The sequence below is a fragment of the Physeter macrocephalus genome, chromosome 11, assembly GCF_002837175.3.
Source record: "Physeter macrocephalus isolate SW-GA chromosome 11, ASM283717v5, whole genome shotgun sequence".
Lineage (NCBI taxonomy): Eukaryota > Metazoa > Chordata > Mammalia > Artiodactyla > Physeteridae > Physeter > Physeter macrocephalus.
In genome coordinates, this window is record NC_041224.1 from 180,157,892 (window position 1) to 180,183,355 (window position 25,464).

At 60.9% G+C, this 25,464-nt stretch overlaps 2 protein-coding genes across 2 annotated transcripts in view; both read left to right on the forward strand.

The window, feature by feature from the left end:
• TRAF3 (TNF receptor associated factor 3) overlaps positions 1–6,118 on the forward strand; it is a 127,249-nt gene extending 121,131 nt beyond the window's left edge. Inside the window, exons 11-12 of the mRNA XM_024131065.3 lie at positions 1,873–2,047; positions 2,844–6,118. Coding sequence (XP_023986833.1) covers positions 1,873–2,047; positions 2,844–3,415 — 747 coding nt within the window. The 3' untranslated portion in view covers positions 3,416–6,118. The remainder of the gene's footprint in view (positions 1–1,872; positions 2,048–2,843) is intronic.
• A 9,189-nt stretch (positions 6,119–15,307) lies between these two features.
• Positions 15,308–25,137, forward strand: AMN (amnion associated transmembrane protein). Its single transcript, XM_024131133.2, has 12 exons — positions 15,308–15,369; positions 16,172–16,290; positions 16,395–16,439; positions 22,770–22,857; positions 22,999–23,216; positions 23,386–23,523; positions 23,716–23,824; positions 23,947–24,029; positions 24,233–24,410; positions 24,499–24,688; positions 24,765–24,858; positions 24,929–25,137. Exons 1-12 carry the CDS (start codon positions 15,327–15,329, stop codon positions 25,019–25,021), a joined length of 1,398 nt encoding a protein of 465 aa, XP_023986901.1. The 5' UTR covers positions 15,308–15,326; the 3' UTR covers positions 25,022–25,137.
• Positions 25,138–25,464: the final 327 nt, after the last annotated feature.

Sequence of the window (25,464 nt, forward strand, 5' to 3'; positions counted from 1 at the left end):
GTGTGTCTGTGTGTGTGTGTGTGTGTCTGTGTGTGTGTCTGTGTCTCTGTGTGTGTCTGTGTGTCTGTGTGTGTCTCTGTGTCTGTGTCTATGTGTGTGTCTGTGTGTGTCTGTGTGTGTCTGTGTCTGTGTGTCTGTGTGTGTGTGTGTGTGTCTGTGTGTGTCTGTGTCTATGTGTGTGTCTGTGTGTGTCTTTGTCTGTGTGTCTGTGTGTGTGTGTCTGTGTGTGTGCACGCATGTGCTCGCTCCCATGTTCCCTCCTGCCTGCCCCCTGCCTGCTGACTCCATGTTCCTGGCTTGTAGTTGGGGGCCTTGCTGTCATTTCAGACTCCACGGTTCTGCTCCCTCTCGAGAGCGCCGCATGCCTTCCTGCCACTGTCCCATGTGCGTCACCAGTCCCGGGGCTGGGGAGGGGGGCTTGGAAGTGATGAGCAGCTTGTCCTCGTGGTTTACAACGAGGTCCACCAAGGAACTGCCACTGACTGTTTAGGTTTCCATTAACTCCCCTCTTATTCTCACTAGTACCCACAGCCTAGTTTGTCATTTTGTCACTTGAGTAGGTAGAGGACAGGAGAAAAATGAGAGCTGTTCATTATGGGTAATGGGTGTTCATACATGTCAATAGGATTGTCCCCAGAAAATAGACTTGGTGAACTAACTATGCTTCTCACCATATGTATTTTAAAATAAAGTGGTATCAGTGTAGAAAGAAGTGTTCTTTAGAGAAATCGTCTTTACTTTTTAAATGTTAGCCAATATCAGGGTTTCTTGGAAAGAAGAAGAAGATTAACACTGTATTTTTACCCAGAAAAAGTAACCCAAGCCTACATGTTTGTTCCTTCACGGTTATTAAGAGCCAGCGAAGGTGCTGAAACCTCGATGTTTAAAAATAGTCTCGCAAAAGGAGAAGTGACCTCGGCAGGTCCCCGGGGCTCTCCCCTGTGTGGTGTCAGCCCCAGGGGCAGCCCAGCCACTCCGCAGCTTCAGGGGCTGAACCGCCCAGCCTTCAGGAGCTTTATTTCAAAAATGCAAATTCTTTTTAGAAGTGAAAACCCTTTGGGTCCCTGGCTTCATCTAACAAGTGGGCAGGCCCGTCCTGCAGACAAACTGGGCCGCCATGGCTGGCACGCCAGGCTCACCCCTCCAGTTACTGTTACAGATGTGCTGGTCATGTGCTTCTGGAAAAGGGGGTTTCTGAATTGTTTAAATCAAGCCTCGCTGTTGACAGCCACGTGTTTGTCAGCAGGGTTGCTCTGCCCCAGTGGGCAGGGGGCGCTGGTCACGGAGCGCGTCCAGGAACAGAGCCCCACCCACCCCGCCAATAGGCACTGGCCCCTTGGCTTCACCCGGGGCCCCAAGGACCTGTCTCCAGGGCCGTGTCCTGCTGCCAGCCCTGTGCTGGCAGCCAGGTCTCTGGAGCCAGGTGGCAGTGTGGTGGCAGCTCTCTCTTCTGGGACCCAGGTGGGGTTCTGAGCGCTCTTCGCGCCACAGAAACAGGGCAGCCCCTCTGGCCCTGGAGGCCCACGTAGCTTGGCCTCTGCTGGTCGCTCGACCCTGCAGGGGATGGAGGCCTTCGGACGGGGCCAGTGAGTGTGACTCCAAGTCCCGAGCTGAGTCACCAGGACAGAGGGATGTGGGAGCCGCATGCCCTGCACTTGGTGGGTGAGGCCTCTCTCTGCCTCGGTCCCCTCCTGGAACTAGGGGCCCGGGTCCCTGTGTCCCCCGAGATGCCCGTGGGTCTAAGGTAAGAGGCCCTGTGCGGGCTGATGCGGGCTGCCCTGTTCCTGACCAGCGGGCCTCTGATGGGAGTGGCGCAGCGCTGGCAGCGAGTTCTAACTGTATTTTGCCCTTTTGACACCTTTGATGTGGAAGCGAGTAATAGACAGCCAAGCAGAGAAACTGAAGGAGCTCGACAAAGAGATCCGCCCCTTCCGGCAGAGCTGGGAGGAAGCCGGCAGCATGAAGAGCAGCGTGGAGTCCCTCCAGAACCGGGTGACCGAGCTGGAGAGCGTGGACAAGAGCGCGGGGCAGGCCGCTCGGAACACAGGTGAGGGCTGGCGGGCCGAGCCGGGCGGGCCTGAGAGGCCCCGGGACAGGGGAGCCTGGTCGGGTCCCAGGGCCCCAGGCCAGAGCCGTGGCCACCTCCGTGAGGTCAGCGAGGCGCGTGCCGCCTTAGGACAGCGCCGTCCGGTCACGGACGGTGCTCGTGATGCGCCTGCCGGGGCAGCTGGCTTCCTGCCGAGATGCCCGCAGCAGGGGCCCACACGCTCCCCTCCGTGCGGTGAGGCCTGCGTGGCAGAGTGGGCGTGGGGCGGCCTGCAGGTCGGGGTGCTCCAGCCCCGCCCGTGAAGGCCTGGGGGGCACAAGGTGACCAGAGGCAGCAGGGGACCCGGCAAGCCCAGCAGCGTGTCCGACACCACACCTAGAAGCCACCGGGGCCTCTGCTTCAGGGGCCGAGCGAGTATTCTGAATATCTGCACGAGAAGGATTAATGGGGGAAAGAACAAGGATTATTATGATGCACGTGGGGCTGGATTCAGCCAGCCAAGGACGTGGAGTGGGGTGGGGGGAGGAGCAGCTTAAGCCCTGATAGGGCGCAGGTGACCCCGAGCATGGGGGCTGGAGGGCAGGGGCCGTGAGCCAGAGGGCAGGCAGCCCCAGGCTGTCGCCTCTCAGCAGGCTGTGGATCCCAAGGCCTGCGTTTCGGGCCCTCCACGGGGCATGCACCGCCCCCAGCAGCTGCGTGAGTTTGGGCTCTTCTGCTCAGATGCTGGTGGGGATCGGCTTCTCCAGCCCCTGTGATAGTCACGTGTCTCCGCGCCCATCTCTCCCGCCCGCCGCAGGCCTGCTGGAGTCCCAGCTGAGCCGGCACGACCAGATGCTGAGCGTCCACGACATCCGCCTGGCCGACATGGACCTGCGGTTCCAGGTCCTGGAGACCGCCAGCTACAACGGCGTGCTGATCTGGAAGATCCGGGATTACAAGCGGCGGAAGCAGGAGGCCGTCATGGGGAAGACCCTGTCCCTCTACAGCCAGCCCTTCTACACCGGCTATTTCGGCTACAAGATGTGCGCCAGGGTCTACCTGAACGGGGATGGCATGGGCAAGGGGACGCACCTGTCGCTCTTTTTTGTCATCATGCGCGGAGAATACGACGCTCTGCTTCCCTGGCCCTTCAAGCAGAAGGTGACGCTCATGCTGATGGACCAGGGGTCCTCCCGGCGACACTTGGGGGACGCTTTCAAGCCGGACCCCAACAGCAGCAGCTTCAAGAAGCCCACCGGTGAGATGAACATCGCTTCCGGCTGCCCAGTCTTCGTGGCCCAGACTGTGCTGGAAAACGGGACGTACATTAAAGATGACACCATTTTTATCAAAGTCATAGTGGACACTTCGGACCTGCCAGACCCCTGACGAGTCTCTGGGGAGGCGGGTCGAGCAGAAGGCAGCCCCTCGGGGGTTTGAAGCGGCCTCGCCCCCACCGAGGCCCTCACGCCCGGAAGGGCTGCGGAGCGGAGGAAGCGGCGGAGGGCGGCCGCGGGCCGGCGGGAGGGCCACGCGCCAGGACACACGCCCCGCGTTTTCTAGTAGACTAGCGCCGCTTCACTCAGAAGAATTATTTATCCTTCGACGAGAGAAATACTGCTGTCAGAGAAGGTTTTCGTTTTCATTTTTAAAGATCTAGTTAATTAAGGTGGAAAACATATGTGCTAAAGAAAAGAACCATGATTTTTCTTCCTTAAACACCGAAAAGAGAACACAGACACACACACACACACACACACACGCACGCACACACACACACACGCACGCACACCCATGCACACACCTGGGGATAGCTGGACATGTCAGCATGTTAAGTAAAAGGAGAATTCATGAAATCATAATGCAGTTCTGCTATATTCATTCTAAGATTCAAGAGTGCAGTCCTGTTTCAAACGTAGCCCGTTGTCTGTTTTAAGGCCTCATCCGGTCTCTGCCTCAATACTCTGTCAGAAGACCCTGAAGTGCACCTAGGTCTTTTTTGAAAGTCTCTAAATTCAGAATCGTTTTTTAATTTAAAGTTCTAAGATAATTGTTACTGCAAACATTTCATTTTAAAACGTTGATGGACTGATATTTCTTGGAAGAAAATGTAAAATATCAAACACTGGTTATCACTTGTGATAGGAAAGAGAATATTCAATCTGTTGTTATTTCTCGTTAGAAATGTAAACCTTCAATACCTGTCGTAGTTAATGACACTACTTCAAAATTACTGTGAGAGGAAAATTGCTCATGGATGCTGTGCATCATTTCAGATTTACAGTTGTTTTCACCCTAAAATAGGGCATCAGTTGAACTTTGGAGTTCTAAACAAAATCCTGTAGGTTTTTAAAATTCTGCCCCACGTGTTCAGACAAGCTCTCTATTGCTGACAGCACCGACCTTCCGTGTCCAGTGTCCGGGGGTGGGCAGGTGACTTGTGCTTGAAGGAGGCCACAGCAGATGTGTTTCTTCATCCTGTCATATTGCTGCATTTGTTAACAACGTTTGCGTAGAGATGGTGGCATACTGTACATGTGCCTTAGATGTGACATGCTGCTTCTCGACCCCAGCTTTGTGTTCACTATAATTCCAGAAGGTGATGGTTCAGCCAAACTTTTCTCTTGATCACTAGACCTTTTGCCTCTTCGAGGGCCCTCAGACAGCCCTGTGCCTGCTGAGGAAGCCGGGCCCCCTCGTCGGCTTCTGGAGCCTCCACTGCTTCATTATCACAGGTTCCAAATCTCTAGGCCCCAAAAGCGAGCCGCCCAGTCCACACGCAGGCAGGGACAGGGCAGGAGCCGCGCCTCTGCGTCCCCGGGCTGCGGGCACTCACACCACCCGCCGCGGGGCCCTCTGAGCATTCCAGAGACTGCTACCCGGGGGCCGCCCAGGCTGATCCACAGGCGTCCCGCGGCCCGCCCGTCTCGGGAAGGGTGGCCCGGGGGTCTGTGGTCCCAGCCTGTGCCTGTCCAGGCGGCATTCCTCACCCCCGTTTACCTTCTCTCAATGGTCCAACTGTGACAGAGCGGGGCCCTGCTCCTGTGCCCCCTGCTATGCACCACGCTCCATGGGTGCTCTTACCACTGATGGGTGCTACACGTGACGGGTGCTTCTTAGGCAAAACCAATGTGTGTGAACCGCCGCATCTGTGCCACTCATCCAAAAGACGCGCCCACGATTGGCCAGCTGGGCCGCGCACCTCAGACTGCCTGCCTCCGGGCTCCCCGTGGCCACGCGGGGACGGCGGGGTGGTGCCCGGCGGCCCCCGTGTCTCTGGTGCTGCCCTCCGCCCTGGGTGTGCCTTTGCCCCAGTGCCTGCTGGAAGCACCTCCTGGCCACCACCGTCCCAGGCTTCCATAAGTGACCTCATGGGTTCCAAGCACCTGCCCTGCCCTTCGGCAGTTAAACGCTCGGTTGTCTGCGTCTCTTTTTCTTTCCCATCCCGACCCCAGAATTGCTTTGAGGGCGAATCAGTGTCATCGGTTCTGCCCAGTAAGGAGTCGTGTGTCCCCGCTCACAGAGGAGGGCCCTCCTGCCGGTGCTGTGGGACCACTGTTCCCTCCAAGTGCCCAGACCTCCTCCAGGCCTGGGCCCGGCTCTGCCCTGGAGACCCGGGGGAGGGAGGCTGCCCGGCAGGCCCCACCGGCCTCAGATGGCTCTCCCGAGGCCAGGGGTTACCAACAGGAACGTCCTCCCCCTTCACGAGAAGTGTGGGCGATGTTAACAAATTCAGGGTAAGCAACGTCTCAGTCTGGTAAAAAAAAATTCCTTCCCTCCCCTGGGTTGGAATCCTGTGGGGGGCGGGCCGCTGGCGGCGCCCCAGAAGCATCCGTCCCTTGGCGGGGGTACTTTTCCAGCAGCTCCTCCTGGTGGGAGACGCCAGGCCCCTGGCCGCCACCCAGGAGCCCAAGGGACCCAGCTTCACTGTCCCCCCGCGGGAGGCAGGGACGCGGCGGGAGCTTCAGGCCGTGGCTCGGTGACGGTTGGTGGTAGCGGGTCGCACGCCTCCCTGGTGCCCGCGGGCCCTCCCGCCACCAGGGCCGCAGCGACAAGCGACGGGTGTCGGACACAGCGCGTGTGTGCACTTTTCCCGTTTACTGAAAGTGACAAATTCCGCACAGGACAAAACCGCTCCAGTGCCGTAGAGGAACCAACGCCGAGTCCCGTGCAGGGTTAGCGCCCCTGCTTCCCTGTCGTCGCCTGTCCTGGAAATGAAGACCGGCCGGGTCCGCCTGCCTGCGGGTCTCTGGTCAGGGGTGGAGGGCCAGGGTGTCGGGCCGGCGGGGCCAGCGAATGCCGGGCTCTGGCTCCGGGGCTGGAGCAGCCCGGGCGGCTCACCTGGGCCTCTTTCTACAGGTCGGGGTTCTCATTTTCCCGGGTTTGTGGTGACGCAGAGGAGACGGGTAAATTGCTCCAAGACCTGTCACACGAGAGGGTGGCGCCAGCCCCTGAGAGCGAGTCAGGCGCGGTCACCGAGCGGCCATCGAGGAGGGCCGCCGTCCCCCCCACCCCGGCCCCACCCCAGAGCGCAGCCGCCAGCTGAGCCCAGGCTCTTGGCAAGGCGGCCCTCCTGCCCCCGCCTGTCACCTCCCTGTCCTGGTGGCCGACTCCACCAGGCCCCTCAGATGCCGGCCAGGACGGCGCAGCCTCTCCCCAGCAGCTCATCTCCTGCAGCGTCCGCAGCCGCCCAGGGCCACGCGTCCCTGTCGACCCCCCCCCCGCACTCTCAGCGTCTTGGGGGTGGTCGCCCGCGGTGGGCCCGGCATCCCGCCGCCCGTGGGCAACATCAGGCAGAGGAAAGGGCGGCTGGACGAACCCTTACGCGCAGCAGGGCCCCGAGGGGGTGGGGAGAGAGGCGGGACCCCGAGTGCACCCTGGGGGGGCGCGCGGACCCCTCCAGCCGTCCAGGCCCGCTCCTCCTCCCCGCCTGCACGTGGAGGAGTGACCATCATCCTGTGCTGGACGCAGACCTTCCCGGCCCCAGCATCCCCGCCTGTCTTCACAGGCTTGGGCAGGAGATGAGATTCCTCGTGGGGCCTCTTGCCCACACCTCCGCTCTCCAAAACGTGTCCCTCTGCTTGCGGTGATTATCAGTGCTGGAAAGGGCTCAGGCGGAGCCGTAAAATACTATTTTTTAACTTCTAGTCTAGATCTTTACTGATCAGGCCGCCGAGGAGAGCTGGGCGGAATTCCGGGAGTTCCTTTGCATCTGTGACATGAGGGGGGGGGGGGTCTGTCACCCAATCTCCTCAGCCCAAGACCATGGTTCTGCCTTCTGTTTGCAAATCTTGATAGTTGTGTTTTTTCCAAAGTAGAACGTGTCCACTAGGGTCAGGTCAGACAAGGTCGGCGTGAGGCTCCAGCGAGGGCAGGTGACCCGGTCGGTCGTCTCTGCTGTCTGTCGGGGGGTGCTGGTTGTCACCAGGGCCCCGGGGCAGCGGGGGCAGGGCACAGACCTGGAAGCGTCCCGGGCGTTTTCTGCTGGCCTCGGGTGACCGGGGCCACAGGTGGTTGGTGCCGTTTGCGGAGGCCCGAGTGGCATCAAGCAGTGCTCACATTTCATTTCTGCCACTGCTGCTGTATCTAGAGTCTGTCTTGTGAACTCGCGACGAGAGAGGTGGAGTCCAGGACGGCTGCACCACTCCTGCAGTTCGTGGTGATCGGGTCGTCGTAACTCAGTCCCCTTAGACCAGTGAGAAAACTTCCACAGCAAACTCAACGACTTAATCGGTAAACACAAAAGCTGGCATGATGCTCTCGGATTTCTATAAGAATTCTCTGTAGAATAACGTCTGTGGTAAAGGAAGCGTGTAAATCCGCGCAGACAATTGTGTCGCATTTCCAGAATCGATTCTTTCTCTGATGGCACCCTCTGCGTTCAGTTCTCTCACCCAAAACAAAGACCAAAGAAGGCCAATCTCTCATTTGACTCTGTATTTTTAACCTGCCTGTTTTAAAAATTGCATCTGTATAACCGCTCGCTGTGAGGACCCATCTTGACAGTCCAAGTGGTTGTGACCAGTGATTCACGTCCGGTGTTCTGCGCTTCTAAGAAGAAGACACAAAAGGACAGTGTAAGTTATTGCCCAGCAATAATCATGTTGTTCCTGTGGGTTATAGCGACATGGCTGACTTCCTGGTAGCATTATTATGTTTGGTGTTTTTGTTTACTGTATACTGTGTGTGGTTTTATTTGGTATTTATTTGTGTTTTGAGGTCTTGCAACGTTTTTGTGTGTCTGATGCTAGTAACTGAAGTTTGTAAGAGTGTAGAATGCAAACCTTTGAAATGCTGAACTGTCTGATTAGAGGAAAATAAATCTGACTAGGAGTCTTGCTTTCTCTCTCACACTGACTCATAGGCCCGGGCCGCGGCCCGGGGCCCCGTGAGGGGGCCCTTCCCTCCTGCGGTCGCTGTCCTGGGCTCTGCGGGCACGTTTTTTGCACCGGCCCCCGCAGAGGGTGCCGCCGGTCCTGCCGTGGCTTCCCGGCCTTCCCTTCAGGCGGTGGCTTCACCTTGAGGGGGTCCCCGGGGCCTGTGCACCCGGCAGCCGCGCTCAAGTGCACGGCTTGGTCCAGAGCAAGCCAGGGGGCCCTCACCCTCCCGGAGATCCTGTCCCATTTCCGCCACTTTATCAGCTGTGGGACTTCGGGCTCTTTGAGCCTCGGTTTCCTCGCGTGTCAGGGGAAAGACAGCGTCTTCCTCCTTTCTGAAACCAGGGGGCTGGCTGTGAGCCCCGCCAGTGCTGACACCGCGGGTGGTTGTGGGGCCTCCAGGCGGCGCCTTCCACGCAGCCACCCGCAGTGGGGACACTGGGGGCACAGGGCCAGCACGCGCCTGCCCGGCTCAGCACCAGCGGGCCAGTCTCCCCAGGCGGTCGGGCCCCGGAGCAGGAAGCCCTGCGTCTCCCACGGTGTTCCCCCGAATCGCCACGTGTGCGGGCTGCTTTCCAGCCCCGCGAGGCAGCGCGAAGGCCCTGGGGACCGCTCAGCCCTTCTCCCACTCGCCCTGGTCCTCCACGCGTCGCCGCCGCAGCCCCCGAAGCCCGTGCTCAGCCTCACCCCTTCTCTAAGTCACGGCTTGCGGCCCGGGCCTCCCCGTGCGCCCACCGGGCAGCAGGAAGGGGCAGCGCAGGAACCAGCCCCCAAGGCTGCTCCCACCCAGGGGCTCGGGGCCTGGCCCAGGGGTGCTGCCCGGGCCCCAGGGGCTCAGTGTTCCTGCCCACCCCGCACCCGGAGCCCTGCAGGGGAGCCCGTGGCCCCCAGCTCTTCCCACACGCGGTCCCCACACACAGGAGCTGCCAGAGAGGGGGGCACATTCAGGCCCTCCGTCTGGGGGGCGTCCCAGGCCCACGCACCCCTTGCGCTCCACCCTCCTCCCTGGGCGCTCAGGCCTGGCGCCCCACCTCGGACCTGATGCCACCACGGGTGCTGAGTGAGGCCCCGGGGGGCCCTCAGCCCTGAAGCTGGAGCCCCTGGCGGGTGGCAGCGCGCAGTGTGGACCGCACCGCGGGCGGGCAGCGCGCGGAGCCATGTCCGCGGGGTTTCCAGCGCCCCCAGAGGGGCCGCTCAGCTGGGATTTCGGAAGCCGGATCCCTTCCCCCTTCTGGAGTTTTTTCCCCTGCGTCTTACGGGGCAAGAATCGGCAACAACTGCCAGGATGAAGGGCCCGCCCCGCGGTTGCCCCCGGGCCGGGGCCGCAGACCCGGGCGCCGGTCGGCCGCAGGGCTGCTGGGGGCGGGGCCTCCCGGCGGCTCCCCGGGGCCTGGTGGCCCCGCCCCACCTCGGTCCCGCAGTCGGCCCGGGGGCGGCCTGGTCCCCGCCTGCGGAGGGACCCTCGCCGCCTCCCTCAGCCCCGGGCGCGGGGTAGGCTGCCTGTTCTGAGCCCCGCGATGAAGGGGGACTCCCGGGGAGCTGGGGACTCGCTGCCGCTGTCCCCGCCGCAGCCGCGGCAGAAACGCCGCCACGCTCCCGGGACCGCCCGGAGCCCCGGTCCCCCGCACGTGCCCCGGACGCCTGTGCTCTGCGGGGTCTGTTTTAAGTAAGAAGAGCGAGGCCTGGGGAGGAGGGGGCGCGGCCCCGGAGCCACCCTGCGCTTTGCTGTCTCGCGTGTGGCCGGCCTGTGTGGGGACCGCTGCGACCTCAGGGGGTCGTTTCCAGCTGTGGGATCGAAATCGGCGTCGGCGGCCTCTTAACCCCCCAACCCCACCCCCCAGGGGAAGCGGCGCCAACGCTGACCCCGCAGAGGCCCAGGGCGCGTGTCCCTGAAGAGCTTCGGCTGCTTGGAGGCTTCGTCCTGAGCCCGGTCACAAGATCAGAAGTCAGAGGTTGAGATGAAGCTTTGAGTGACCCAAGCCCCGGGCCCCGGCCTTGCTCCCGGGTGACGCCTGGACCCCAAGGGAGGCCTCGGAGGGCGGAGGGCAGACCCCAGAGACCCAGGCAGCCACTGCCCCCGCCAGGCCCCGGGGGAGCGGGGGGGGCTGGGATCCGAGGACCAGGAGAAGGCTGGCCCCGGGGGGTGGGGGGGCCAGGGCTGCAGGCAGAGCTCCCCCCCGCCCCCCCCCACCCCGCGCCGAGAACCTCTCTGTTTCCTTGTGGGTAAAACGGGGATAGCAGCGCCTCTGCTCGCAGGCAGTCGTGAGGCCGCGTGAGGCCGGGTGGAAGGCGCCCTGGTGGGGGAACCTGTGCTCAGCCAGTGGCGCCGACACACCTGGACAGAGCACCTTGAGGTGACCTCGGCCTGCTGGGCAGGGTGGCCCGGCCCTGGACTTGGCCTCCGGGCATTCAGCTGAGAGGTCTCCAGCCACAGGGGGGCACCCCGAGAGTCAGGGACCACGCAGTGGCCGTGGCCCTGGGCTCCAGAGGCTCCCAACGCCTGCCGAGTTCGGGGCGCGGACACCTAGTTGACGCAGCCTCCGTGGGTCCGGCCCCCTTGTGGCGGCCCTCAGACTCGGCCCTGTGTGTCCCGTCTCGTCCACTCACTTGTCCTTGCCCAGCCAGTCCCAGGGCGGGGGAGAGGGGACGGGAGGCCTCTGACCTCCAGCTGTGGCTCCTCTGGGCCCAGAGGCCTGCGAAGTTCCCCCGACAAACTTCCCCTCCATACAAAGGTTGTAGGGGCGGTGACAAGCTCCCCCCGCCCGGAGAGGGGGCAGGGGCGGGCAGGCGGGACAGCGCAGGCCTGGGCTGGACCCTTGCGGGACCCCTCCCCAAGGTGGGGGGCTTAGCGACGTGCCGGGGGCAGCTCCCAGGTCAGTCTCCCCCGATGTCCTCCTCTTCCCAGCGTCCGCAGACAGAAAAGGGATAGAGTGTCCAGGGCTGAGCATCTCCTGGTGCCCTGTGAGGCGGGCACTGCCACCCAGCTTTGCAGGTGAGGGACGAACCAGGTTAAGCGAATCGTGTGGCCTTGCCCTGCATCCACACCCGGGACAGCCTGCATCCGAGCCTGGCGCCCCACTGCTGGACAACAGAGCTGCCCCACCTGTGCTCCCCTGGTGGACAGGTGGCCAGCTCAGCCCCTTCCAAGCCAGGCGGAGACCCCCGTTCACACCCCCCTCATGTACATCAGACCCAGCCCCCAACACTGCCCTGGCCTCACCTCCTGCTGTGCTCTTCTCGCCCTCCTTGGAGCCTCAGGGCCTTTGCACCAGCTGTTTCCTGCCAGGTCTCAGCTGGCATGTCCCCTGCTCACAGAGGCCTGCCCTGGCCACCTTGCCTGAGGGCTCCTGCGCAGCCTCACGGCACACTCCGGCCATCCCCGGATGCTCCGTGCTTCCTCAGAGCACTGACCAGTCCATCATCCGTCTCCCCATCCAATGGCAAACCCAGGAGGCTGCGCTCCCAGCCCCGCTGCAGGCCTGGTGCCAAGCGTGTGGATGAACAAAAGGCCCAAAGAGAAATCCGGAGGCTGCAGGGAGGCCACAGGCCCGAGGGCGGGGAGTTTTCCAGGGGTCAGAGCCCCTGAGCTGGTAGGTTGTGGGGCGGCAGGGCCTGGGAGGTGACCGGCCGGCCCTGGGGAAGTGCCAGCCATCCCTTCCCCTCACGAATATTTTTGGAGCATCTCCTGTGTTGCAGGCAGTACGTGAGGAGGGTGAGCAAAGCCCTGTGGGCCCCATGGGGCACGTGGTGGCAGATGCTGACAGTGGGGTGTTTGTGGCCAAGGTGGCCTCTCTGGGGAGGTGACCATGTGCAGAGACCTGAGTAAAGGGAAGCCCTGCTGAGGGGGGGCTGCCCTCTATCCCCCCCCGACCCCCGCCTCTCCTCCTGGTGTCCAGGAACAAAACTGTGTGTACTGGAGCTTCAGTTCCTCCAGAGCGACACTGAGGCCCAGAGAGGTATAGGAACCTGCCCAAGGTCACACAGCCAGTCAGGGACAAAAGTGTGGGAGAAGGAGCTGGGGAATTGGCCTGGCGGTGGGGGCATGGCTCTGTCCCCACAGACTTGTGGGGATGGGGGGGGTCTGACTAGGGACCATGGCTGCAGGCAGGGTGGGGACCACCTGCACCCCCAGGGCAGCAGGACTCACTCACAGTGACCTCAACCAAGGGAGGGCTGCAATGGCCGATTGGAGCACAGCAACTCCGGGCCACAGGATAGGTGCTCAGCGGGAAAGAGGAAGCTCACTGAGACTCTGCACAGTGACCTAGTTGGGGAGGTAGCAGGTCCAGGTCTCCCAGAAGAAGGCTGACCACAGAGGGCAGTCAAGCCAAGACAGAGCCAGACAAACAGACACAGAGACTGAGAGACCGGACAGCCCGAGCCCCTGGATCCAACCTTGCCTAAAGCAGCTGCTGCATGGATTTCCTAGTTACTGGAAGAAATTCTCTTTGAGACTTGAATTTTCTCCTACTTCCCACTGGGGTCCTGACCAGTTGGAAAGAGTGTGCACATGTATGTACCTGCGTGTCGGGGCACCTGTGGGTGCAGTTGCAGGCCTTCTGTGAACGCGGGTTAGGGTTAGGGTTAGGACTGCATCTCAGTCCAGCCATTCCTTACCTCATGTCTTTGCTTCTGAGTCATTCCAGGGACCCTTTGGCAGCTCTGGGCCACGGCTGGTGCCTGCCTCCTGCCTCGGTGTGGATGCCTCTTTGGGCCAACCTCTGATAGCTGGACCCACCTCCAGCCTCTGCTCAAGGATGCCCCTTTCAGCGATGGACGCCAATACCCCACAGCCAACAACCCCCGGCTCCTCCTGTTCTTCCACTTTCAACCCAACCTTTAGCTGCAGCTGTGACCTCATCCTTCCAGTCTCAGCTTTAACACCACCTCTTCCAGGAAGCCTTCCTTGACTGCTGTGGAGGATGGAGCTTCCTGTCAGCCCTACCGGTGGCCAAAGCCAAACTCAGGACCACGCAGACCCACCTTCCCCATCCCAGGCTGGGCTGGGAGCCAGCCCCTCCACACAGATCTGGCACCGCTGAGCCACTGAGAGCAGGTGCCCCCATCCCACCCAGGAGAAAGGGTGGGACAAGCTGGTGTGCTCACTCCCTCCTTCCTAGTCAGAGAAGTCTCTGTCCCTACCCACGGCATAAAGTGCTTTGAGTGCTGCCAGCGGTGGGCCCCATCCTCCTTGGATGAAATACCTTGTGTTGGGGAGAAGCAAAGACCCAGTCAGAGAGAAGAGTGCTCATGACAGGAGGTGTGCAGGTGAGAGGTAGGTGGGGATGGCAGAGGAGAGGGCAGGTGAGCTGGAGGGAGGGAAGAAGGTGCTGAGTAGTTCCCCTTCACCCACAGCCCTCCATCTACACATCCACCTCCATCATCTACCCTCCATCCATCCTTCTGTATTCACTCATCAACCACCAAGGCATCCTGAACCCAATGGCCCACCCACCATTCCTCTCCCTTCCAGCAACCATAACCAACAAGGCGTCATCTGTTGGTCTCTCACCCCAGTCGTCTCACCATTGATTCACAGCCCATCCCCTAATAATCAGTTCACCATTCACCCCACCACCCATGACCGTCCAGGTTACCAAGGCCAATCTATCTGACCCCCCACTCACTCTTTACCGTCCCATCTCTAACAAATTCATTCTCCAACCACTCACCACCATCCACCCCTATGTGCATCACACAGAGAGCCAAGCATCCACCTCTCCAATTACACACAGCCATCTACCCCAGACTCACCCCCCCAGCATCCCCCTATCCTCCTGTCCATCCACCCATCCATTTATATCCAGTCATCATCTCTACTCTCATCCATCCGTCCACCACCCCTCTACCGACCATCCATTCACAATTCATCTGAATCCCATGTGCCGTTCATTTATCCGCCATTAATCCATTCATCCACCATTCAGCTCATTTACCACCCATTTCCATCCGTTCCATCCAAAATCCACAACCGTGTTTCACCGCCCATCCATCTCAACAAGCCATCCACCCATAGACCATTTAACATCCACAATTTATCTTTCACCCACCAACCATCCATGTATCCAGGCACCATTCCATCTTCCACCCTTTACACTATCCTTCTTCATCCAACTACCATCTACCATCCCTTGCCCATCTTTCCACAATCTCCTCTCCTCTATCCATCCATCCACCATCTGTGATCATCCACCCATTTATCCATCCACCACCCATAACAACTATCTACATTTACCTGCCACCCATCATCTGCCTACTCACCATCAACCATCGATCCTCTATCCATCCACCATCTGTTATCTCGCCATCCATGCATCCATCTACCATCCAACACGCGTCGATCACGCACTACTCATTTTCCATCCACTGTCACTCATTTACTGTCCATTTGTTTATTCACTCACCGTCTCCCATCCATCCAATCCTCATCCATCCACGAACCAGCACAAATACGCTCCACCACTCACCATGCACCCACTGTCACCCGCTCACCATTCCTCCATACGCGAGACACCAGGCCCCATCTACCTGCCACCATCCACAGTCCATCCAGCCCAGGAGGCAGGAGGGCCTGCTTGGGAGAGTGGACACCCAGCCCCACTAGGTGGGCAGACTGGGTGCAGCTCCAGCTGCATCTGGGGCAGAGGGGGTGTGGGAGCAGAGGTTGTTTACCCGCCGCCCCCAACACACCCGTTATTTTGGGCAAGTCGGTCCGACAAGCGCCCAAGGTCCTCAGGTCCCGGAGGGCTGAGTGTGTGGGAGGGAGGCGGGCGGGGCCGGCGCCTCCGAGGGGCCTAAGGGTCGCTGCAGGCGGGTCTGGAAGTAAATGTGTAACCTTCCCCGGCCGCCCCCGCCCCTCCCCGCCCGGTCACGTGGGCCCCGCGGGGCAAAGTCTCCGGTCGAGACGCGGAAGCCCGGGCGAGATGGGCGCGCCGGGCCGGGTCCTGCTGTGGCTGCAGCTCTGCGGTAAGGGTAGGGGAGGGGGGGACGCGACACACCTGGAGGCCAAGGGCCCCCGAGGGGCGGGGAGCGAGAGCTTGAGGGGCTGCGAAACCCGGCCGGGCCTCCAGGTCCCTCCGCACTCAGCGCCCGCCGGGCGGGGCGGGAGGCGAGGAGCCCGGGCCAGACCTACGCCCGGACCGCGCCTGCCCTCGGGCGCTTGTCCGCCTTCGACGTGGGCACCGCCCCGGTCCCCTCCCGAAGCTCCGCCGCCGGCCTCCGTCCTCCCGGCCCCGAGGGCGCCGCCGACCTCCCCGTCGCTCCCTGGCCGGCGCGTGTCCTTGGGGCCGGCCCCCAACCCCCGGGAACTTTAAAAACTGCAGCCCCGTCCCTGTTCCCCTCTTTTAAGCCCCTCGCGGCCCCCTCAGGACGCAGCTCCAGTTCAGAGCCCATCTGGACGGGTCCTGCGGCCCCCCAGCCCCTCCTACCTGGCAGAGGCCTCCGCTGCCCCATTCGCCTCTGTCCCCTTGGTCGTCGCCATCCTTGCCTGGCCCGGTCCTCGGCTCCAGCGCGGGGCGAACTGGGGGCGGGCTAGGAGGCGATCTTGGCGGGCGTCCTGGAGGAAGGCACGTTTGAGCGGGCTCTGCAGATCCCGTAGGAGTTCGTCAGGGAGCGTTGTGGCCAGGCTCCTGCAGGGTCTGGTCCGACGCCGGGAGCGGGAGTGGCGAGGGCCTGTCTGGGCGAGGTCGTCCTTCCTGGGCCACTGGGGCGTCTGGGCGGGATCCCCGGATGCCGCGGGCCCGGGAGCACTCAGTCGCCCCCTCCCCAGCGCTGACGCGGGCCGCCTACAAATTCTGGGTCCCCAACACCGACTTCAACGCCGCCGCCAACTGGAGCCAGAACCGGACCCCGTGCGCGGGCGCCGCCGTCGAGTTCCCCGCGGACAAGGTGCCTGGCCCCCACTGCTGGGGCCTGGGTGGGGACCAGCGTGGTCTGGGCCCACTGGGAGCCCAAGGGTGGGGTCTGCTCGCTGATGGCGCTTCTGCCTGCAGATGGTGTCAGTCCTGGTGCGAGAAGGTCACAGCATCTCGGACATGGTGAGGCCGGGTGGCAAATGGGCCCCAGGTCGGTGGGGGGCTGGTGGGTCCCGCCGGGGTCAATTCCATGCCCCTTTCTTGCCTCCTGACCGGCCTGCGCTCGCGTGGGGGACCCCGCAGTCCACTGGCCGTCAGCCTCTGGAGGGGCTTCGGGAAGGTCCGGGACCCACATGGGAGGGGGTGGGGGACGCCGGTCCTACAATCCCAGCCCAGGCTATGCCCCAGCCTTGTTGGGGGGTGTGGAGGGCGCCTCTTATCCCCACTGCCCTCTGCCTCTGGCCCCTGCCCCTCTGTAGTCTGTCTTCTCCAAGGTTTGCTCTGGGAAAGCCCCCGCTCCCCAACCCACCAAAGCCTTTCCCTGTCCTGGTGCCTCAAACTCCACCAGCAGAATTCGAGGGGACCTTTTTCTCAAACTGCTTCACAGTGTGAGTTCCAGGGTGGGGGTCCCCTCACCTGGAGGCCGCTGGACTCTGTGGGTGAATAGGGGCAGTCCGGGGGCCCAGGCCTGGGACTCGGTCTCTTGCCCAGATGCAGGATCTGGGGACCCCTTATTTCCACTTGGAGGCAGCTCGGTTAATTGATGGTTTTCAAAAGCGGCATTAATTCCGGGAGCCTGGCGCCGCGTGGGGCGGGGCTGTGGGCGCAGTGGAGCCCCGCCCTCACCTGCAGCCTGGGAAGGGGGCATGGGGCAGGATGTCCCCGTCCCCGCAGATCCGGGGTCGGGATGTCTTTCCCACATTTGTCCAACCCAAAGACTCAGGTGCGGAGGCAGCAGTGATGAGGAGGAGGTGACAGCAGAGCCGGGGAGGGAGGGGCGCAGCAGCTGCACCGAGGGGACCCGCCTCCGCAGTCCTGGTAACCAAGGCAACCAGGCGGCGGCCAGGAGCGAGCAAGGAGGGGTGCCTGGAACTCGTAGGAACCCGCGGGCAGAGGACTCAGCTGCGGGGGAGGGTGCCGGGACCTGGGGGCTCCTCCTGGCGGACTTCGTTACTTTGATGGTCTCCTTTGGAAGAGCTTGGGGATCCTAAAAGACACAACATTCGTTCATTCATTGTTCACTCGTTTATCGGGTCCCTCCGTCTGCCCCTTCCTTCCCACGCCCCGCCGCCCAGACGCGAGCCCTCCCCCCGACCAGAGGCTTCCGCGCGCCTCTCCCCCACCTCCCCTGCCTCTGCTCCGCTCCGCGGGGTCAGCTCCCGGAGGACCCGGGTGGGAAATGACCAGGGGCCCAGGGACAGGGGGCCGAACGGACCCAGCGCTGCCTGAGGCCCCTCCCACCCCCGCTGCACGCGGGTCCCCAGCGATGTCGGCTGCTGAGATGTCGCCCTAGTAACAGGCGTAACGACTGTCAGTGATTTCATTTGCATTTCTCTCGGTCTGGAACTTCTCTCCCTGGGAATTTTCTCTTCCTGAACCCTTCTCCCCTCCCATTTCTACCCTTAGCCCAGGCTTCTTGTGTGGGGGGAATCTCCTATTTTCTACCCATTCATGATTGTTGAGATACTGCAAGTGTCTTCTCACTGTGGACTTTGCCTGCGTTTCCCTTTGCTGATCAGAAACCCCCATCATTAATCTATCGAATGCAAAATCTGTTGCGTTATAACTGTGTTTTCGGTGTTTTGTTGAAGCATCTTTTTCCTGCTTCTCAGTCACAACCATAATCAACTATATATTCTATTAAGTCGGGGCTTTGCCATCAGGGGCACTAGCTAGGGAACCAGGCGTATTTTTTCCTCCGTGGAATGAGCCCAGTTTCCAATGAATGTCCTCCTCCAAACCGGCAGCCTTGTCCCCCGGCTTTTGGTGGTGCTGTGGTCACTGTGCACCAGCTGCCCAGCGAGGGCTCTCTCTGGGCTTTCCCTGCAGTTCCTTTGATCTTTTTGCCCGTTCCCCTGCCGGCACCACACTGTCCCCACTCTGGGGCCCTGCGAGTTGTCTTAATCCCCCACTGGGTAACTTGCCTTCTTCACCCCCCTGTTACGAGGTTGACTAGTTCTTTGTGGATCTGATTGTTGCAGAGAGATTATAGTGTAGGTTTATCAGGTAACAACAGCACCACCACCAAAACCCTGGAATTTGATTGGGAATGAATGATACCTTTATACAAGCAAGTCATCCATTCAGGAGCGTGGATTTTCTCTCCAGATATTTCAGATTGTATGTCATAAAACTCTTTACTAGAGTCTTAAAACGGTCTACATGAGGTTTTGTGTAGTATTGGTTAATTTATAAATACTTTATAGTTTGGTTTCTATTGTGAATGGTGCCCTATTTTTAAGAATTATATTTTCTATTTGGTTATCTTTGTAAATAATGACCGTTGTTCCTCTTCTCTTCCAGTCCTAACTCCTTTATATATATATATATATATATATATATATATATATTTATTTATCTATCTATCTATCTATTTATTTATTTATTTATGGCTGCATGTGGCCTTCATTTCTGCGCACGGGCTTTCTCTCTAGTTGCGGCGAGCGGGGGCTACTCTTTGTTGCGGTGCGCGGGCTTCTCATCGCAGTGGCTTCTCTTGTTGTGGAGCACGGGCTCTAGGCGTGCAGGCTTCAGTAGTTGTGGTGCACGGGCTTAGTTGCTCTGCGGCATGTGGGATCTTCCTGGACCAGGCTCAAACCCGTGTCCCCTGCACTGGCAGGCAGATTCTTAACCACTGCGCCACCAGGGAAGTCCCCCTAACTCCTTTCTTTTTCCTTCCTTGTAGCAATGTCCAGGGCCTCTACCCCTATGTTAAACAAAAGTGACAAAATTAGGCATCCTTGTCCTGTTCCAACATGAAGAGAAGTCATGTCAGGTTTCTCCATTGAGTGTAATGTTTGCTGTAGGGTTTTGTACATAAACTTATTTAATTGTGGAAATTCTAATCTATTGCTAGTTTGCTAGAAGCTTTAAAAAAATCGTAAATATGTTGAACGTTTCAGTTTTTTTTTCCTACATCCATTGAGATGTAATTTCCCCCTGCCTCCTTTAGCCTATTAGTGAGGTTTTCTGAGGTTGAACCGTCCTGGTAAGACTGATGTCCTCCTGGCACCTTCCTTCAGGTGCAGGTCAAAGTGTGCCACTTCTTCAAGACACTCGACTTCTGTCATACTGATTTTGCTGGCACAAGACTCTCCACTACCATCTGCTGGGACACCATTGTACATACTGCAGGGAAGTCATGATGGGAGCATTCCCTATCCCTTCCTTCCTGCATTCTTGGGACATGAACCCTATGATCACCATGTATTTTTAAAATACATTGTCGGATCCAGTCAGCTAATATTTTATTTAGGATCTTTGCATTTGCGTTTATAACTCAACTGAGCCTGTAATTTTTCTTCTTTTGTGTTGTCCTTCATTTGGCTTTGGAATCACACTTATACTGGCCCCATAAAATGGGCTGGCAATTTTCACTCTTTTTCTGTTTTCCAGAACAACTTCCTGCAAGAAGAAGTTAAATTTTCCTTGAGGGTTTAGTATACCTCACCTATAAAAAACACTTGGACTGGGAATTTAGGGAACAGGAGGTCTTTGACTAACATTTAAAACTCTTTGGACTTCCCTGGTGGCGCAGTGGTTAAGAATCCGCCTGCCAACGCAGGGGACACGGGTTCGAGCCCTGGACTGGGAAGATCCCACATGCCGCGGAGCAACTAAGCCCGTGTGCCACAACTACCGAGCCTGCGCTCTAGAGCCCGCGAGCCGCAACTACTGAAGCCCGGGCGCCTAGAGCCCGTGCTCTGCAACGAGAAGCCACCGCGATGAGAAGCCCGTGCACTGCAGCAAAGAGTAGCCCCAGCTTCGCAACTAGAGAAAGCCCACGCACAGCAACGAAGACCCAGTGCAGCCAAAAATAAATAAATAAATAAAATTTGAAAACAAAAACAACTCTTTAGGGACTTCCCTGGCAGTCCAGTGGGATTAAGACTCCGTGTTTCCACAGCAGGGGGCGCGGGTTCTCAGGTTTGTGGGTTCATCCCTAGTCAGGGAACGAAGATCCCATATGCCACACGGTGTTGCCAAACAAACAAACCTTTAATGCTTACTTGTCTATTAAAATTCTCTATTGCTTCTTTTTTTTTTTTGCGGTACGCGGGCCTCTCACTGCTGCGGCCTCTCCCGTTGCGGAGCACAGGCTCCGGACGTGCAGGCCCAGCGGCCATGGCTCAAGGGCCCAGCCGCTCCGCGGCACGTGGGATCCTCCCGGACCGGGGCACGAACCCGTGTCCCCTGCACCGGCAGGCAGACTCTCAACCACTGCGCCACCAGAGAAGCCCTGCTTCTTATTTTAAAAAATATTTTTCTTTATTGTTTTGGCTGCGTTGGGTCCTAGTTGCGGCACGTGGGCTCTTCGTTGCAGCATGTGGGCTTCTCTCTAGTTGTGGCGTGAGGGTTTTTTCTCTCTTGTTGAGGCACGCGAACTCAATAGTTGTGGCGCACGGGCTTAGCTGCTCTGCGGCATGTGGGATCTTAGTTCCCCGACCAGGGATCGAACCCGCATCCCCTGCATTGGACGGTGGATTCTTTACCACTGGACCACCGGGGAAGTCCCTCTATTGCTTCTTGCAACAATTTTCATATTTTAAAATTTTCTAGAAGTTGGTATATTTCATCCATGTTTTCAAGTTTGGCAGTCCTGATTTCTTAATCTTTTCAATACCTGTATCTTCCCTCGAACAAGTAAGTTCTTTTTTCTTACAAGTAAGTTCTTTACTGTATGTCCGTGCCCTTGTGGTCTCCCCGTCCCCCATCACACTTGAGTCCTAGATTTAAACATTTATTAAGAGACAACAATAAGCTTCATCAAAGTATTTCATCACCCTACTTCCCATATCTCTCCTCAGCTTCTGGATTTCTTTCCTTCTTGCCTTCTCCTAGCATGTTTTCAGGGCAGGTCTTTGTGTGGCAATCGTTCTGAAGTCTTTTAGGCTTAAAGGTATTTTTATTATCTTTTAATATATGTAACATACTATTCTGGAGTGCAGGGCTGTGTCTAGGGGCGTGTCTAGAGATGGCTGCAGACTCCAGAAGTCTTCTGGCAGCCTGTTCTGTCATATGCATGCATTGTTGTTGCTGAGAAACCCGATTCCTGAATTTTTTCCTTCCTGGGTGATCTGTTCTTTCCCTCTGCCGCTTTTAGAATGTTCTCTTCGTCTTTGATATTCATGAACATAGTGTTCTGTGATTTTCCTTATTTGGCATTCAATGAGACCTTTCAATCCGAGGTTTCCCAGCTTTCTTCAGATACGGAAAATTCATCTTCATTGTTTTTCAGACACCCCACCCCCCCCCGCCACACCCTTGTATCTGAATGTTGGTGCTTCAGTGTTGGGCGGGCTCCCATCTCTCCTGGTTTCTCCTGCTCAGCCCTTTCCTGCTGTCTTTCAGCTGTTACATTTATCATATAGTATGTACATCTCCCGCTTTGGTTCTTTTGAAAACCGAGTTCTTGTTCATGCTTCACACTGCTAGTATCCACCTCCCCTCCTGAGGCGCATCGTGTCTGTCTGTCCGTGGCTCGTCCCGGGCACCTGCCGTCACAGTGCTGCACCCTCAGCTGTGGAGGTAGTTGGCCTGTGACCTTGAATCTCCCCAGCGTCAGCCTCTTGGTCAGGCCCCGTGCTTGGGGGACTGAAGAGCAGGCCCTACCGAGCAAGCTGGGACGCAAGGCTGGGCCCTGGGTGGTTGTCCCCTGAGATGTTGAACCCCCGAGACCCCTGCACTGAGCAGCTCCCCTGGTCCAACCCTCACCTTCAACCCCAACCCTGGCGGGGGCAAGGAGGAGGGATGGGGTCCTGGGGCTTGGAGCGGTGGGGGGGGGAGGGGAGGGCCAGTCAGTCCTCCTTCTCCTGGCCTTCCCCGCTGCCCTATTTCCTCTGACACCTGAGGCCTGGGCTTCTGTGCTGAAGGGGCTGCCCAGGCTGAGGGGGAGACGGGTGGCTCCAAGGCCCCACTACCCTCCCTCACAGGCTCAGGGCTGACTCCAGAGTCGCCAGCAGCTTGGCTTCCGGGAACCTACGAGCCCTTGGACTGTAGTTTTTCAGGGGCGACAGGGGAGGGCAACGGCCCTGACAAGAGTCACCCTGCCCCAAACGCCCCACACTCCCAGGTCTCAGGCTAGCTCCTTGCTCCTTGGCTTGCAGCCCTACTCCCTGCGGCCTATCTGACCTTCAGGCGGGGCGAGGTGCCCCCAGGCCCTGACCTCGCCTGCTCACTCCGTGGTCTAGATTCTTCTCCCCAGGGACAGAGGGACCGGGGGTGGGCGCAGAGTGGGACCCTCTGATGCCCCAGTCCACCGCGCGGCGCCGCCTCAGCCTGCGCTTCCTACAGCTCTTGCCGCTGGACGGGGAATTCGTCCTGGCCTCAGGAGCTGGATTCAGCGCCCTGGACGCCGGCTCGCACCTGGACTGTAGCACAGGTGAGGGGGCGGGCCAGGGGCAGGGCTTCGAGGGGGCGCGTTCGTGGGTGGGGCCTGGAGGGGACGGCGAGGTCCGGGTTGGAGCGTGGCCGGGTTGGAGGGCGCGTTCTGGGCGGAGCTCAGGGTCGCGCGCTCGCCCAGGCGACCCCGCGCTCTTCCGCGACCCCGACCGCTTCTGCTGGCACGACCCGCGCCTGTGGCGCTCCGGAGACGCGGCACACGGTCTCTTCTCCGTGGACGCCGAGCGCGTGCCCTGCAGCCACGACGACGTCGTCTTCCCGTCCGACGCCTCCTTCCGGGTGGGTCTCGGCCCGGGCGCCGGCCCGGTGCGCGTCCGCAGCGTCCGGGCCCTGGGCCAGGTAAGCCGGGCGCGCGGGGCGGGGCGGGGGCTGGGGTCACAGCTCCGCGCCTTTGCCGGTCAGTGCCGCTCCCCGGAGCGCCTCCCACCCTGTTAGCCCGGTGGCTTCCGAGCATTCAGGTGCTGTCTCGTCCTCGGGCTGGCTCCGGTGGTCACCCGGCCACCGGCAGACGTTCACGCGCGACGAGGACCTGGCTGCTTTCCTGGCGTCCCGCGCGGGCCGCCTGCGCTTCCACGGGCCGGGCGCGCTGAGCGTGGGCCCCGAGGCCTGCGCGGACCAGTCGGGCTGCGTCTGCGGCCACGCCGAGGTGAGGGCGGCCCGCAGCTGGGTGGCTGGGGCACCGCACGGCTGGGCCCGGCTCTGCGCCGGAGGTCGGAACTGCGCCAGGGGCCGCCGCGCCCCGCCGTCTCTGGCCCGCTCGCCTCCCCGGGCGCGTGGCCCTCTCACTGCGGTCTGCTCCTCGCCGTCTCCGCGCCGACCGCCGCTTCTCCGCTTCCAGGTGCAGCCGTGGATCTGCGCAGCACTGCTCCAGCCCCTGGGTGGCCGCTGCCCCCAGGCTGCCTGCCGAGATCCCCTCCGGCCCGAAGGGCAGTGCTGCGACCTCTGCGGTGAGCGCCCCGCCCGGCCCCTGCTAGCTAGGACGGCTTGGCCACCCTGGCTCGCCCCCAGCCTCAGTTTCCCTGTCGGGCCCGGACCCGCGGTGCTGACCCTCACCTTCCTGCTTCTTCAGGAGCCATCGTATCGCTGACCCATGGCCCGGCCTTTGACCTGCAGCGGTACCGGGCGCGGCTGCTGCACGCCTTCCTGGCCCTGGTAATGGGGCCGCGCCCCGACCCGGGCCCCTGCCCTTCCGCAGCCCCGGTCTGGGACCACCCTCTCCGCAGGGATCCCCGGGCCCCACTCCGCCTCCTCACTGAGGCGTCCACTCTCCGCCTGTCCACCGTTCGTCCCTGCCCACAACGCTCCCGCAGGGCCGAGCGGCGGAGTCCCCGGGCCAACTGTGTGCCCCTCTCCAGCCCCAATATCAGGGGCTGCAAATGGCCGTGTCCAAGGTTCCGCGCCAGCCCCGGCTCCGCGAAGCCTCAGGCGCGAAGGCGGACACGGAGATCCAGGTGGTGCTGGTGGAGACCGGGCCCGAGACCGGCGGCGCGGGGCGCCTAGCCCGGGCCCTCCTGGCGGACATCGCGGAGCACGGTAACCGCGGGCGCCCCCTTCCCAGCCCCGCACCTCTGCCCCGCCCCGCCCTGCTCGGGGCCGACTGAGCCGGCGCCCTCCATTGCAGGCGAAGCCCTCGGGGTCCTATCGGCGACCGCTCGAGAGTCGGGCGCGCCCGTTGGGGGCGGCTCGGCGGCGGGCCTGAACGCGCCGGGGCCGCGCGCGGGGCTGGCGGGCGGCCTGGCGGCCGCGCTGCTCCTATCACTACTGGCGCTGCTGGCGGGGGCGCTGCTGCGCTGCCGCGCGGGGAGGCTCAGGTACGCGGGGCGGGGCCTCGGCGCTCAGGTACGCGGCGCTCAGGCACGCAGGGCTCACGCACGTCCCTACCTCCAGGTGGAGGAGGCGCGACGAGGCGGACCCCGCGCCGGCTGGGGCGCCCCTGGGCTTCCACAACCCTGTGTTCTACGCGGCGGGCCCGGCGGAGGCGGTGAGCGGTAGCCCGGGGGCGGGGGTGTGGGACTTCCCGCGGCCGGATCCCTGACTCCGCGCTCCCGCAGCTCCCCGCCCCGCAGCCGGACGTCGGGAGCTCCAGCCGCAGCTACTTCGTTAATCCGCTCTTTGGCGAAGCCGAGGCCGAGGCCGAGGCCTGAGCGGCCGCGGAACCAGCCCCCGCCGCCCCGCCGGCGTCGCAGGCCCTGCGGGATACCCCACCCTCCGCTGGCCAAGGTCAGGGTGGCCTTGCTCAATAAAGGGCTTTCCTGCACCTGCGGTCAGCCGTGGACACACTGCCTCCTGCGTTGCCACCCCTCTGCCCCTGCCTGGTGGGGTGGCGAGGGGTGGTCCTCAGAGCCTGTGCCGGCTGGCGCCTGGCCACCCGCCCAGGGCAGTCCTGGGTACTACCTGTAGGCTGGGGCGGTCCGAGGCTTCTGGTCTGCGAGGTTCCACCCAGAATTAGGAGGGGGCTGCCCCGGTTCTGGAGGAGCCCATGGAAGAAGCCCCTAAGGCTCGGGAGGGGACTGAGGCAGGAGGGGGCGGTGGGGAGAGGCAAATCCGAGTGAGGCACCAAGGAGGGTGGAGAAGTGGGCTGCCAGGT